Raw genomic sequence first — 14,550 nt, forward strand, 5'->3', positions numbered from 1 at the left:
AAGTTGTTTTTTGAACGGGAAAAATTCCAGGTTTTCCCGAAATTTCTTAATACCATTTCTCAATTCAACATGTTACTACTTCAACATTTCGCGACCGATTTCAAAAATTCCAACACCAACCATTTCAACTCATTCAGACCATTGAAGTTTAACATTTAAAAAAAAAAATTCCACTTTTTCCCGAAATTCCTAAATTTTGGGGAACTTCCCATTGAAATCAATGGGACATTCTTCAAAGTTCCACAATTCCCATATTTCATCTGATTTCAAATTGTTCCAACTTCAAAATTTCAACCTGTTTGGGAATTGTATGCTCTACTTCAACAATTCTAAAAAAAAAAAAAAAAAATTCAAAGATTTCAGTTCAACTTCAGCATTGGAGCATTCACACGCAATTCCTTCAGGAATTGCCTCATCTAGTTTCCTGTGAGCTGCTTCTCTGTCAAACACATCATCAGCAGCTTCTCCATATTTAATGAATAAATGTTCAGTTTGAAAAAAAAGAAAAGCCTTTGGCTGGCATTATGTAGCCTAATGGCACCAAAGAGGAAGTTAGCCTGATTATAATGCAAAAAATATTTTAACAGATACCATACTTTTTTTGAGAGTTAGTCAATTATGCCATGTATTGTCTTCTAAATGATTGACAAGAGTAGACTCTCATTTTTCTGTCTTCTTTGAGCCTTGCAAATCTATCACCTTAACAGCCACATACGATGAATAAAGAAATGAATTGTTCTTGTTCTCTGAAGGCGTCCGAGGAGTTGAAACAGTCGTCGGCGAAGCGGCAGCCATCGCAGAGGGGTCTTGCGAGGTGCGATCCGCTGATTCTGCTTTTTTCCCCAATTTATGTTTGTGGATTATTTGTCTTCATTCCGTTTCAAACAAGCCTTTGCATTTCTAAAGCATTTTTGTGTATCCACTCGTGTGGGGGCAGGTCACATGCAGCGGTCAAAGAAGTGCCGCCGCCTCGCAAGTCCCTGCGTCTCCAAAACATAACGGCACAGGTCCTGACCCTTCCCCCAGAACCCAGCAGCATCAGTGTCCCAGGACCGGTAGTTCCTTTAGCAGCTTTGCCCTTTTTTCCTGCCTTCTTTTGCATATTCCATATTCTTTGTTGTGTGCACTTTTCAAGGATGTGTGGGCCAAGAAGCCTGCAGGGCCTCTGTCCATGGAGCCTGTCAACTTGGCCGAAGGAAGCAAACTGCCACCTCGGCTTCTCGAGCTCTGCTCTGATGTGGTAGAACTCATTTGCTACATTGACTAATTATTAGAGATGTCCGATAATGGCTTTTTTGCCGATATTCCGATATTGTCCAACTCTTAATTACCGATTCCGATACCAATATATACAGTCGTGGAATTAACACATTATGCCTAATTTTGTTAGCATGCATTAAACAATGTAACAAGGTTTTCCAAAATAAATCAACTCAAGTTATGGAAAAAATGCCAACATGGCACTGCCATATTTATTATTGAAGTCACAAAGTGCATTATTTTTTTTAACATGCCTCAAAACAGCAGCTTGGAATTTGGGACATGCTCTCCCTGAGAGAGCATGAGGAGGTTGAGGTGGGCGGGGTAGCAGGGGGTGTATATTGTAGCGTCCCGGAAGAGTTAGTGCTGCAAAGGGTTCTGGGTATTTGTTCTGTTGTGTTAGGGAGCAGATGTTCTCCCGAAATGTGTTAGTCATTCTTGTTTGGTGTGGGCTCAGTGTGGCGCATATTTGTAACAGTGTTAAAGTTGTTTATACGGCAACCCTCAGTGTGACCTGTATGGCTGTTGACCAAGTATGCTTTGCATTCACTTGTGTGTGTGGAAAAGCCGTAGATATTATGTGACTGGGCCGGCACGCAAAGGCAGTGCCTTTAAGGTTTATTGGCGCTCTGTACTTCTCCCTACGTCCGTGGACACAGCGGCGTTTTAAAAAGTCATACATTAAGATACTGATAATTTTGAAACAGATACCGATAATTTCCGATATTACATTTTAAAGCATTTATCGGCCGATATCGGCAGTCCAATATTATCGGACATCTCTACTAATTATGACAATTTAAGAAGTAATGCATGTGTCAAATTTATTTTGGGGGTATTTTCTTTCTCATCAGGTCTCGCCAAAAGAAATAGGAGATCTTAATCTGTCAAAGTATGAGTTTAACTTTTAATGAACAACACCAAGTAGTTGACCGAGCGATTGTTGACAGACTCTTGGTTGAAGGTACTGCTCCACGCTGGGAAAGATGAGGATCAGTGAAGACCGAGTGGCCAAAGTGGTGAAGGACCGCATCTTCTCAGCAGCCTTCCACCCTTCTTCCACAAGTCTGCTAATGGCCGCCGGCGACAAGAAAGGGAAAGTCGGCCTCTGGAGTTTAGTACGTTTTTGTTTTTCTATTCATCAATGTTCACAATATATACTCAGGTATATGCAGTATTTACCCATTTTTTACCTTCTACTGGTCTTTCCTCAGGGTGAAGACTGGGGAGATGACGGCGTTCTTCTCTTTGAGCCCCACAGTCGCCCGGTGGGTTGCTTGGCTTTCTCCAGGGCGCATTCCACGCAGCTGCTGAGTCTCAGCTACGACGGATCCCTGCGCTGCATGGACGTGGAGAAGGCTGCCTTCGATGAGGTTAGACATCTTTTTTTAATCGTTATTTTCTCCTTAGCTCTTGCTTCCTCTCATAGTCCAAATGTAAATGCCACTTCTCATCCAGGAGACAATTCACAAGTTGATGTAGAACTTTATACAAGGTTCGTACACCTTTTCCATGTCCAAATTCAAGCACTTTAAGGACTTTCAAGATACATTTTCCAATTTTTCCAGTACCCTTCAAAAGGCGAAAACCAGTGTGAATCAATCCATAGCCTTGTTGTTTGAGGTCACCAAATGCTGTCTGTAGGAGAAATGCGGAACATCTGCTAAAAGCTAAGCCTAACATTGAACCAGCAGTTATCATTAACTGAATGGGGCTAAGAAAATGAAGCAGTGTTTCTGTAGACTATTCAATGTCCTTGGTGTTTGCAAACATGTCTCCATTTGTGTTGTTTTTCACACTTCTTGTTCTTTTTATTTATTTAAAGCTAGGGCTGGGCGATATATCGAATATACTCGATATATCGCGGGTTTGTCTCTGTGCGATATAGAAAATGACTATATCGTGATATTCCAGTATACGTCCTCACGCTGTTGCTTTTAGCTGCGGGCATTACATTACAGGCGTTTCTCACTCTCTTGTCTCTGCTTCTCACAGAGACATAAAACAAGCGCACCTTCTTACATACGTCACATACTGACGCGCGTGCAACGTCACACGCCCTCGCCGAGCAGAGAGGTAGCGACATGGGTAACATTAGCAGTGGCAGGTGCTAACGGAGTGGTAATACGAGAGAGAAGGTGCGAATCTGGTAACAAATGGAGGAATAATTAATTCCCAAGAAAAACAGCACAGGGTCCATCGTCTGGCGGTGGTTTGGCTTCAAGCGGGAAGATGTTTTACAAGTATGCGGCAAAAACGTTGCTACAAAAAGTAGCACCACTTGAAAAGTCACCCGCTAGAGAATGAAGAGTGCTTAAAACTCCGCATGGTAACATCTCGGCCGGTGCCACACCCACAAAATGCCCAAGCAACCATTTCCAGATCAATGCCGTATGGAAAAAATTGTCAACAGAAAGAGATAACATCCGCAGGAAGCTACCACATAGCGAAGGACATACACTATTTGATTTCCTATTATGCAGCTCATTTTTATTTGGCACTTATTGAAATATCTTGTGTGACATGTTTTTAAACTATTGTAGTGGCGTTCTGTACAAAAAGTGCACTTTAATTTAGTGTTGTTTTGACATGTCATCTTAGTGACATCATGCACAAAAGTGCACTCATAGCTTGTTTTAAAATGTCTCTGACAATCTTGCACTTTCTGTTTTGGAATTTACATGAATGTTTGTGCCACTGCTTAATAACTGTTTAATAAATACAATTTTGGTAAATTGACTTAGTTGGGATTTCCCTCTTTGCATGAAAGTTTAAAATGAGCATATATTAATGCAGTATGAACAAGAATGTTTTAATGTAGACACATATAACCGTCATACTGCTGTGATTATATGCATCAAGTGTTCATTCAAGGCTAAGGCAAAATATCGAGATATATATCGTGTATCGTGACATGGCCTAAAAATAGAGATATTAATAAAAGGCCATATCGCCCAGCCCTACTTAAAGCACTCAATGACATCGAACAGCACGGATTGATTCACACCGTATTTGTGCTTGTAAACTGCATAACGTGATATAAATACACGCACCCTCAAAATGTCAATTTCACAAATTTTTATTAACATAACTGTTCCACATTAATATAAGGATAATAAATAAAAGGAAAATATTTTGTTTCACAACACCTCAGTTACCTATTAAGCATATATAGCCTTATAACTGTGGCTATGATAACAAATTAACAAAAAGACCAAAGTTAACTTTTTTTGCTTTCACTGAGGTAGCCAGACAAGTTAAGTAGACAACAAATATAATAGAGCAAGAAATGCATACAACCATGTTGTGTACAAACTACAAAATCATTCATATGAATTCAGCTTTAAGTTGTGAAAAAAGTTGCAAATTATACATAACATGACCTTCACAGTACAAACAAGTCCAATAATGCAGTGGTCCCCAACCTTTTTGTAGCTGCGGACCGGTCAACGCTTGGAAATTTGTCCCACGGACCGGTGGGGTGTGGGGGGTGGGGGTTTGGTGTATTTAAAAAAAAAAAAAAAAAAAAAAAAAGTATTTTAAAAAAAACATTTTTTACATAAATAAATACAATCATGTGTGCTTACGGACTGTATCCCTGCAGAATGTATTGATCTATATTGATATATAATGTATATATTGTGTTTTTTATGTTGATTTCATTTAAAAAAAATAAAAACTTTTTTTATTTTATTTCTTGTGCGGTCCGTGGTCCGGTGGTTGGGGACCACTGCAATAATGGACTAATAATTTCCATCCAACGTTCATTAAAACAACAACCTCCCGGCATGATGGACCGATGCACCACTGTCCTCTCGGGGGCGAAGGCTCTGGCACGACAACAACCTCATGTAAGGGCTAATGTAAGATCAAGCGTGTAGCTCTCATTTTAAAAAGGAAACTTATTTTATTTTTTTCCATTTTATAATTAGCCTATTGAGTCAGACTGCTGAGAAATATGATGAACATTTCCAAGCACTTAACCCAAAATTCAAGTATTTTTCAAACCTTGAAAACATTAAAATCCAAGCATTTTTAAGCACCCTTACGAACCCTGTTTATAGGATTTGCTCTAACTCTGCTTCCCAGGCTTGGAAGTACAGAATAAGCAATGTTAAATGAGTTGTTTGTGTTGTAGGTGTACAACGTTGAAGAGGGCCTGAAAACCTTCGACTTCCTGTCACGTGACTGTTTGACCCTGGTGGTCGGGGACTGGTACGGAAATGTGGCCATCGTGGACAGACGTACCCCAGGGTATGTGTTCTCAAATTTTTGTACTCCGCTGCCTGTTTCCAAGTAAACAGAGCTAACCACTCCTGTGGATTTGCAGAACCTCACACGAGTCTTTCCACTCGCTGGACCCCAAGGTTGTACGCTGTGTCAGCGTTCATCCTCTACAGCAGCAGTACTTTGTAGTGGCAAAGAACCGGTAGGCATGGACTAAGTCCAGTTCTTCGTAATGTTTCATCACTTACGCCCTGAATCCACGGGTCTGCAGGGAGGTGAGCGTTTATGACAGCCGAAGTCTGAAGAAGAATCAAAGCCAGCCCGTCTGCCAGCTGAGTGGTCACTCTTTAAGCATACCCAGCTGCTTTTTCTCACCCTGCACGGGCAACAGAGTGGTCACTTCTTGCATGGACAACCACATAAGGTACTTTCTTTTCTTGTTCTTGTGGACATTTGAATGATCTCTGTTTGTGGACAGGGTCTATGACACGTCTTCCCTGGTCTCTGAAGCCCCTCTGCTGACGTCCATCAGGTACGTTCGGTTACTATAGAGCAGGTTTTATCCGGCCCGCGTGATGAGTTTGCCAAGTATTAAAATGAGCTGCATTTTTGTTGAATGAAAGTAGCTGCTGTTCTAAATGTGTCCACTGGATGTCACAATAGCAATTCTGTTAGGACTAGCAAGAAGTACAAAGTAAAGCGTGGCTGCGGCTCCTCTCCCTCCACCCAAAGGAAACTTAAAACCTGCCGTTTTATGTCTTCTGCTCCGAACAGTTATTTGGCACACTGCAAAAAGTCAGTGTTCAAAAACAAGACAAAAAAATACAAAAATGAGGGGTATTTTATTTGAACTAAGCAAAATTATCTGCCAATAGGACAAGAAAATTTGGCTTGTCAAGACTTTCCAAAACAAGTAAAATTAGCTAACTTCAATGAACCTAAAAATACCTTTTAAAATAAGTACATTCTCACTAATAACAAGTGCACTTTTCTTAATAAAAAAAGAGACCTTTTTGCTCAATGTTGAAAAATATTCTTAAATTAAGTAAATGCTAGTGCCATTATCTTGACATAATGATATGCGCTCAGCATCATTTTTTTTGTTCATGCTTGAAGAAATTATTACTTAAAAAAGTCTTATACTTGTGAGTGTGGATGACACAGCTTTGCAACAGTTGATAGATAGATAGTACTTTATTGATTCCTTCAGGAGAGTTCCCTCAGGAAAATTTAAAATATTCTAGTTTCAAACATGTTTTACTCAATATAGGTCATCAAATCTCAGCAACAAGCTGTAATATCTTACTGAGATCATTTAGGACCAAAACCCTTAAAACAAGTAAAAGACTAACATAAAATCTGCTTAGTGAGAAGAATTATCTTATCAGACAGAAAATAAGCAAATATCACCCTTATTTGATATATTTAATCTTACTTAGATTTTAGTTTTTGCAGTGCCCCCTTACTGCCCCCATAATGTCTGTCAAAGACGAGAAAACTCAACCCTTTTGAATAGTTTTTATCTCCGTTTCTTAGTTTGTTGAGTTAGCACTGGATTGATGTGTGGACGTGACAAAGGATATTTGATACCTGGAAGAGTTTACATGTTTGTTCAATCCCAGAAAGACTGATTTAAAGTTTAATGCTGGCTTTGTAGATACACTGAGACCAAGTCTAAGCTCATTGTGTTTTTGAAACTGCACCATTTTACTCAGAATTTCCAACAAACTTGAAGTGTTTTGTCCAGAGGATTATTTGTGATTTGTACGTTTTCATAATGTGCTTGTGCTATTTTTAGCCAAAGTACTGTATTTTTCGGACTATAAGTTGCAGTTTTTTTCATAGTTTGGCCGAGGGTGCGACTTAGCTCGGTTGGTAGAGTGGCCGTGCCAGCAACTTGAGGGTTCCAGGTTCGATCCCCGCTTCCGCCATCCTAGTCACTGCCGTTGTGTCCTTGGGCAAGACACTTTACCCACCTGCTCCCAGTGCCACCCACACTGGTTTAAATGTAACTTAGATATTGGGTTTCACTATGTAAAGCGCTTTGAGTCACTAGAGAAAAAGCGCTATATAAATATAATTCACTTCAAAATATAATTCACTTATACTCAAGAGCGACTTGTGTGAAAATACTAACCCATTACCATAAAATATAAAATATTATTTCTAGAGATGTCCGATAATATCGGTCTGCCGATATTATCGGCCGATAAATGCGTTAAAATGTAATATCGGAAATGATCGGTATCGGTTTTTTTATCAGTATCGTTTTTTGTTTTTTTTTAAAATTAAATCCACATAAAAAACACAAGATACACTTACAATTAGTGCACCAACCCAAAAAACCTCCCTCCCCCATTTACACTCATTCACACAAAAGGGTTGTTTCTTTCTGTTATTAATATTCTGGTTCCTACATTATATATCAATATATATCAATACAGTCTGCAAGCACACATGATTGTGCGTGCTGCTGGTCCACTAATGATACTAACCTTTAACAGTTAATTTTACAAATTTTCATTAATTACTAGTTTCTATGTAGCTGTTTTTATATTGTTTTACTTTTTTTATTCAAGAAAATGTTAATTTATTTTATTTGATTAATTTTATCTTCACCATACCTGGTTGTCCAAATTAGGCATCATAATGTGTTAATTCCATGACTGTATATATCGGTTGATATCGGTATCGGTTATCGGTAATTAAAGAGTTGGACAATATCGGCATATCGGCAAAAAGCCATTATCGGACATCCCTAATTATTTAGCTCATTCACGTAAGAGACTAGACGTATAAGATTTCATGGGATTTAGCGATTAGGAGTGACAGATTGTTTGGTAAACGTATAGCATGTTCTATATGTTAATAGTTATTTTACCATAATATGTTACGTTAACATACCAGGCACGTTCTCAGTTGGTTATTTATGCCTCATATAACGTACACTTATTCAGCCTGTTGTTCACTATTCTTTATTTATTTTAAATTGCCTTTCAAATGTCTATTCTTGGTGTTGGGTTTTATCAAATACATTTCCCCCAAAAATGCGACTTATACTGCAGTGCGACTTTTATATGTTTTTTTTTACTTCTTTATTGTGCGACTTATACTCCGGAGCGATTTATAGTCCGAAAAATACGGTAAATGTATTCAGTTATAAACATTCATCCACTTTCTTTTTCCTTCATGGATCTAAACTTTACTGCTGCCGGTATTTTTTTTTCTATATTTCTATTTAATATTTTCAGAATGTGTTTGTTCTATTTTTGGCCAAAGTAAGACAAAGAAAACCATCTGAAGTTGTCTTTATTTTTTAGTTTTAATGCCATGACTTTAATAGTCCGGCCTGCGTGTGCACAGATTTTCCTCCATGCGGCCCCCTGAGCTAAAATGAGTTTGACACCCCTAGTGTAGGTCAATGTATGCTAAGCTAGCTGAAGAAAACTTTGACATCTTGGCTTTGTGGTTAGGGTTGGAGTTGGGGGTTGAATCACCAAAAATTATTCCCGGGCGTGGCCACCGCTGCTGCCCACTGCTCCCCTCACCTCCCAGGGGGTGATCAAGGGTGATGGGTCAAATGCAGAGAATAATTTCACCACACCTAGTGTGTGTGTGACAATCATTGCTACTTTAACTTACAAAATACAAATACAATTTGTGTTGTATGTAAAAGATCTCATTAACAACACATTTTTACTCTTACAATGTGCCGAGTGCCAATGGAAAATGAGCTGCAGATGGACAATGGCCCCCCCCCCCCCGAGATGCACTTAGAACATCCCTGCTTTAAAGGCCTACTGAAAGCCACTACTACCGACCACGCAGTCTGATAGTTTATATATCAATGATGAAATCTTAACATTGAAACACATGCCAATACGGCCGGGTTAACTTATAAAGTGCAATTTTAAAATTCCCGCCACACTTCCGGTTGAAAAACTCCTTTGGATATGATTTATGCGTGTGACGTCACAGAATCCACGGAAGTGGTTGGACCCCGTCGGACCCGATACAGAAACCTCTTGTTTTCTTCGACAAAATTCCACAGTATTCTGGACATCTGTGTTGGTGAATCTTTTGCAATTTGTTTAATGAACAATGGAGGCTGCAAAGAAGAACGTTGTAGGTGGGATCGATCGGTGTATTAGCGGCTAAGTACAATACTTACAGCAACACAACAAGGACTACTTACTTAGCAGACGCCTAGCCGATGCTTGCCGCCAAACCCACGGATGAAGTCCTTCGTCGCGCCGTCGATCGCTGGAACGCAGGTGAGCACGGCTGTTGATGGGAAGATGAGGGCTGGCTGGCGTAGGTGGAGCGCTAATGTTTTTAGCATAGTTCTGTGAGGTCCGGTTGCTAAGTTGCTAAATTAGCCTTAGCGTCGTTAGCAACAGCATTGTTAAGCCTTACCAGGCTGAGAATTTTTAACCGTGTAGTTACATGTACATGGTTTAATAGTATTGTTGATCTTCTGTCTATCCTTCTAGTCAGGGGTTTGTTTCTATCTTCATTTGAGAACGATGCTATCACGTTAGCTCAGTAGCTAAGTGTGTCACCGATGTATTGTCGTGGAGATAAGTCACTTTAAATGTCCATTTCGCGTTCTCGACTCTCATTTTCAAGAGGATATAGTATCCGAGGTGGTTTAAAATACAAATCCGTGATCTACAATAGAAAAAGGAGAGAGTGTGGAATCCAATGAGCCAGCTTGTACCTAAGTTACGGTCAGAGCGAAAAAAGATACGTCCATCACTGCAACGTTCCTCATCTACGAATATTTCATCCTCGCTCAAATTAATGGGGTAATCGTCGCTTTGTCGCTCCGAATCTCTCGCTCCATTGTAAACAACGGGGAATTGTGAGGAATACTAGCTCCTGTGACGTCACGCTACTTCCGGTACAGGCAAGGCTTTTTTTATCAGCGAGCAAAAGTTGCGAACTTTATCGTTGATTTTCTCTACTAAATCCTTTCAGCAAAAATATGGCAATATCGCGAAATGATCAAGTATGACACATAGAATGGATCTGCTATTCCCGTTTAAATAAAAAAAAATCATTTCAGTAGGCCTTTAATGGAACTCTATTTTATGATCTTCTCCGCTAGATAAAGCAGCTACACGCTTTTTCCCCGCGTGTTTGAGCCACTCAGATAGAACTGTCAGTGTTTGTCTTCTGTGACCATTTGTCTTCGCTCCATTTGCAGCCACAACATGAAAACGGGCCGCTGGCTGTCCAAACTGTCGGCCGTGTGGGACCCCAAACAGGAGAACTGTCTCGTAGTGGGAAGCGTTTCCTGGCCGCGCAAGGTGCAGGTGTTCCACGAGAGCGGCCGACTCTTACAGTCCTTCAAAGACGACGAGCTCCTCCACACCGTGCAGTCCGTCACCGCCTTCCACCCCACCAGGAACGCATTCCTGGGCGGCAACGCGTCAGGACGCCTGCACCTCTTCTCTGATTGACCCCATTAAGACACAAGTTGTCAATCTCTGGCAAACACTCCATACTAAAATCTGACACTGTATACTTATTCGTTAACACTAAAATTAAATATTTGTATTCAATTAACTGCAGAGTTTCAAGTACATTTGTGTGTGTGTGTGTGTGTGTTAAAGTTCTTACCTGCAGGTGATGGACAGGCCCCTCAGAGACTGTTCACTGATGCTTCATGTACTGTGGAGAAGAAAGAGGAACAGGACATTTTCAGAAAAGGTAGCTTTCTTTTTCAATTGATTGTTTTCCCAACTTTACCTGCTTATAGAGGTGATGGTGAATGATTTTGATAGTAGTCCAGGACGTCCATCTCCATCACTGGTTGGCATCAGGAGCTGGTACCACTTCACCTCCTCTCCAGTAGACTCTCTGGCCTCAGCTCCATGCTGGTGTTCTCATGAGATGTCTTCTTACAAATCCTGGTTCTGTTTGAGGTCAGCTTCAAGATCTTTCTTTGATGTTGCGAGTTCTCCACTTTTGTCCTTTTGTAAAAAGGCTTTTTGCAAACTTGAAGGGGTCTTTGAAGAAGTCGCAGTTTTTTTTCGTAGTTTGGCCGGGGGTGCGACTTATACTCAGGAGCGACTTGTGTGAAATTATTAACATTACCGTAAAATATCAAATAATATTATTTAGCTCATTCACGTAAGAGACTAGACGTATAAGATTTCATGGGATTTAGCGATTAGGAGTGACTGTTTGGTAAACGTATACCATGTTCTATATGTTATAGTTATTTTAATGACTCTTACCATAATATGTTACGTTAAAGGCCTACTGAAATGAATTTTTTTTATTCAAACGGGGATAGCAGATCCATTTTATGTGTCATACTTGATCATTTCGCGATATTGCCATATTTTTGCTGAAAGGATTTAGTATTGAACAACGACGATAAAGTTCACAACTTTTGGTCTCTGATAAAAAAAAAAAGCCTTGGCCCTACTGGAAGTAGCGTGATGACACCGGAGGAAGGACTGCTCATATTTTCCTATTGTTTACACCAGCAGCGAGAGAGATTCGGGCCGAGAAAGCGACGATTACTCCATTAATTTGAGCGAGGATGAAAGATTCGTGGATGAGGAACGTGAGAGTGAAGGACTAGAATGCAGTGCAAGACATATCTTTTTTCGCTCTGACCGTAATTTAGGTACAAGCTGGCTCATTGGATTCCACTCTCCTTTTTCTATTGTGGATCACGGATTTGTATTTTAAACCACCTCGGATACTATATCCTCTTGAAAATGAGTCGAGAACACGAAATGGACATTCACAGTGACTTTTATCTCCACGACAATACATAGACGAAGCTCTTTAGCTACTGAGCTAACGTGATAGCATCGTGCTCAAATGCAGATAGAAACAAAATAAATAAAGATTGAACAATAAGAACTGACTGGAAGGATAGACAGAAATCTACAATACTATTAAACATGGACATGTAATACACGGTTATTAATTTCAGCTGGCTGAAGCTTAAAATGCTGTGCTAACGACGCCATTGACTAACTTAGCTCTGAGCTATGTGAAGCATCGGCTCATGAGATAGAACAAATAGATAGCCTGAATGAAGATAGAACAAAATAACCTGACTGGAAGGATAGACAGAATACAATAGTATTAAATAGGGATGTCTTTGCTTTTTGCCGATATTGTCCAACTCTTTAATTACCGATACCGATATATACAGTCATGGAATTAACACATTATGCCTAATTTGGACAACCAGGTATGGTGAAGATAAGGTACTTTTTTAAAAAATGAATCAAATAAAATAAGATAAATAAATTAAAAACATTTTCTTGAATATAAAAGAAAGTAAAACAATATAAAAACAGTTACATAGAAACTAGTAATTAATGAAAATTTGTAAAATGAACTGTTAAAGGTTAGTACTATTAGTGGACCAGCAGCATGCACAATCATGTGTGCTTACGGACTGTATCCCTTGCAGACTGTATTGATATATATTGATATATAATGTAGGAACCAGAATATTAATAACAGAAAGAAACAACCCTTTTGTGTGAATGAGTGTGAATGAGTAAATGGGGTGGGTTGGTGCACTAATTGTAAGTGTATCTTGTGTTTTTTATGTGGATTTAATAAAAAAAACCCAAAAAAACAACGATACTGATAATTAAAAAACCGATACCGATAATTTCTGATATTACATTTTTACGCATTTATCGGCCGATAATATCGGCAGACCGATATTATCGGACATCTCTACTATTAAACCATGAACATGTAAATACACGGTTAATGCGCTTGGCGAAGCTTAAAAATGCTGTTGCTAACGATGCCATTGAAGCTAACTTAATATAACGGGACCTCACAGAGCTATGATAAAAACATTAGCACGCCATCTGCTCATCAACACCCGTGCTCACCTGCGTTCCAGCGATCGACGGAAGGACGAAGGACTTCACCACGATCACCCGTGCGGTCGGTGGCTAGCGTCATCTAGTGCGTCTGCTATCCAAGTCAAAGTCCTCCTGGTTGTGTTGTTGTGGCCCGCCGCTAATACACCGATCCCACCTATAACTTTCTTCTTTGCAGTCTTCATTGTTCATTAAACAAATTGCAAAAGATTCACCAACACAGATGTCCAGAATACTGTGGAATTTTGAGATGAAAACAGAGCTTTTTGTATTGGATTCAATGGGGTACCGATACTTCTGTTTCACTGGCTACGTCACACGCATACGTCATCATACATAGACGTTTTCAACCGAAAGTTTAGCGGGAAATTTAAAATTGCACTTTATAAGTTAACCCGGCCGTATTGGCATGTGTTGCAATGTTACGATTTCATCATCGATATATAAACTATCAGACTGCGTGGTCGGTAGTAGTGGCTTTCAGTAGGCCTATACCATACCAGGCACGTTCTCATCATATAACGTACACTTATTCAGCCTGTTCACTATTCTTTATTTATTTTAAATTGCCTTTCAAATGTCTATTCTTGGTGTTGGCTTTTATTCAATAAATTTCCCCCAAAAATGCGACTTATACTCCAGTGCGACTTATGTTTTTTTCATTATGCATTTTCGCCGGTGCGATTTATACTCCGGAGCGACGTATAATCCGAAAAATACGGTATGTAAGGACAACTGGCTGCTGGTTCCAGACGTGTTGGTCGTTCAAGGACGCATACAAGAGAGATCTAAAAAGGCGTGTAATATTCCTCTAGACAGCTGGGAGATACAGGCGGAGAACCGAAATGTCTGGCGTCAAGCGGTTAGACGGGGGTATCGCAGAGGCTGATTTGAGGAGAGGCCAGCTCGCAGAGGAGATGAGAGACAGGAGGGAACGTACTGCAAATACCGTCGCACAGCAGGAGCGGGACCAAGTCTCCACACATGTTTGCACTAAGTGCAACAGGGACTGTCACTCAAGACTTGGCTTGTACAGCCACGCTCGGCGTTGTCGACAAACATGAATGTACCGTATCAACAAAACAAGTTAAAATGTGAAAATGATCATTAAATAAGTGCATTGTATAATTACAACACTCGTAACTGAAAATATATTACTAATAATTGACTAAAATAGAATGACAAA

The 14,550-nt window shown here is 39.8% G+C and overlaps 1 protein-coding gene and 1 long non-coding RNA gene across 5 annotated transcripts in view; one reads left to right on the top strand and one right to left on the bottom strand.

Moving 5' to 3' along the window:
* Positions 1-14,550, top strand: part of LOC133641589 (WD repeat-containing protein 76-like) — a 35,749-nt gene that overhangs the window by 9,014 nt on the left and 12,185 nt on the right. For 2 of the 4 annotated variants that reach the window (XM_062035428.1, XM_062035451.1), the window contains exons 5-16: positions 753-814; positions 938-1,055; positions 1,136-1,240; positions 2,115-2,152; positions 2,225-2,378; positions 2,475-2,633; positions 5,399-5,514; positions 5,591-5,689; positions 5,759-5,911; positions 5,966-6,019; positions 10,697-11,202; positions 11,277-11,579. In XM_062035428.1, coding sequence (XP_061891412.1) covers positions 753-814; positions 938-1,055; positions 1,136-1,240; positions 2,115-2,152; positions 2,225-2,378; positions 2,475-2,633; positions 5,399-5,514; positions 5,591-5,689; positions 5,759-5,911; positions 5,966-6,019; positions 10,697-10,952 — 1,314 coding nt within the window. In that variant the 3' untranslated portion in view covers positions 10,953-11,202; positions 11,277-11,579. Of the gene's footprint in view, positions 1-752; positions 815-937; positions 1,056-1,135; positions 1,241-2,114; positions 2,153-2,224; positions 2,379-2,474; positions 2,634-5,398; positions 5,515-5,590; positions 5,690-5,758; positions 5,912-5,965; positions 6,020-10,696; positions 11,203-11,276; positions 11,580-14,550 lie in introns of those variants that run through there. The other 2 variants (XM_062035443.1, XM_062035434.1) reach the window with 2 other exon arrangements.
* Positions 10,481-11,579, bottom strand: LOC133641628 (uncharacterized). Its single transcript, XR_009824310.1, has 3 exons — positions 11,242-11,579; positions 11,113-11,163; positions 10,481-10,944 (listed from the first exon to the last, which is right to left on the bottom strand). It is a non-coding gene; the product is annotated as an uncharacterized LOC133641628 (long non-coding RNA).

This window comes from Entelurus aequoreus, linkage group LG02 (assembly GCF_033978785.1).
Source record: "Entelurus aequoreus isolate RoL-2023_Sb linkage group LG02, RoL_Eaeq_v1.1, whole genome shotgun sequence".
In the NCBI taxonomy this organism is placed as follows: Eukaryota; Metazoa; Chordata; class Actinopteri; order Syngnathiformes; family Syngnathidae; genus Entelurus; species Entelurus aequoreus.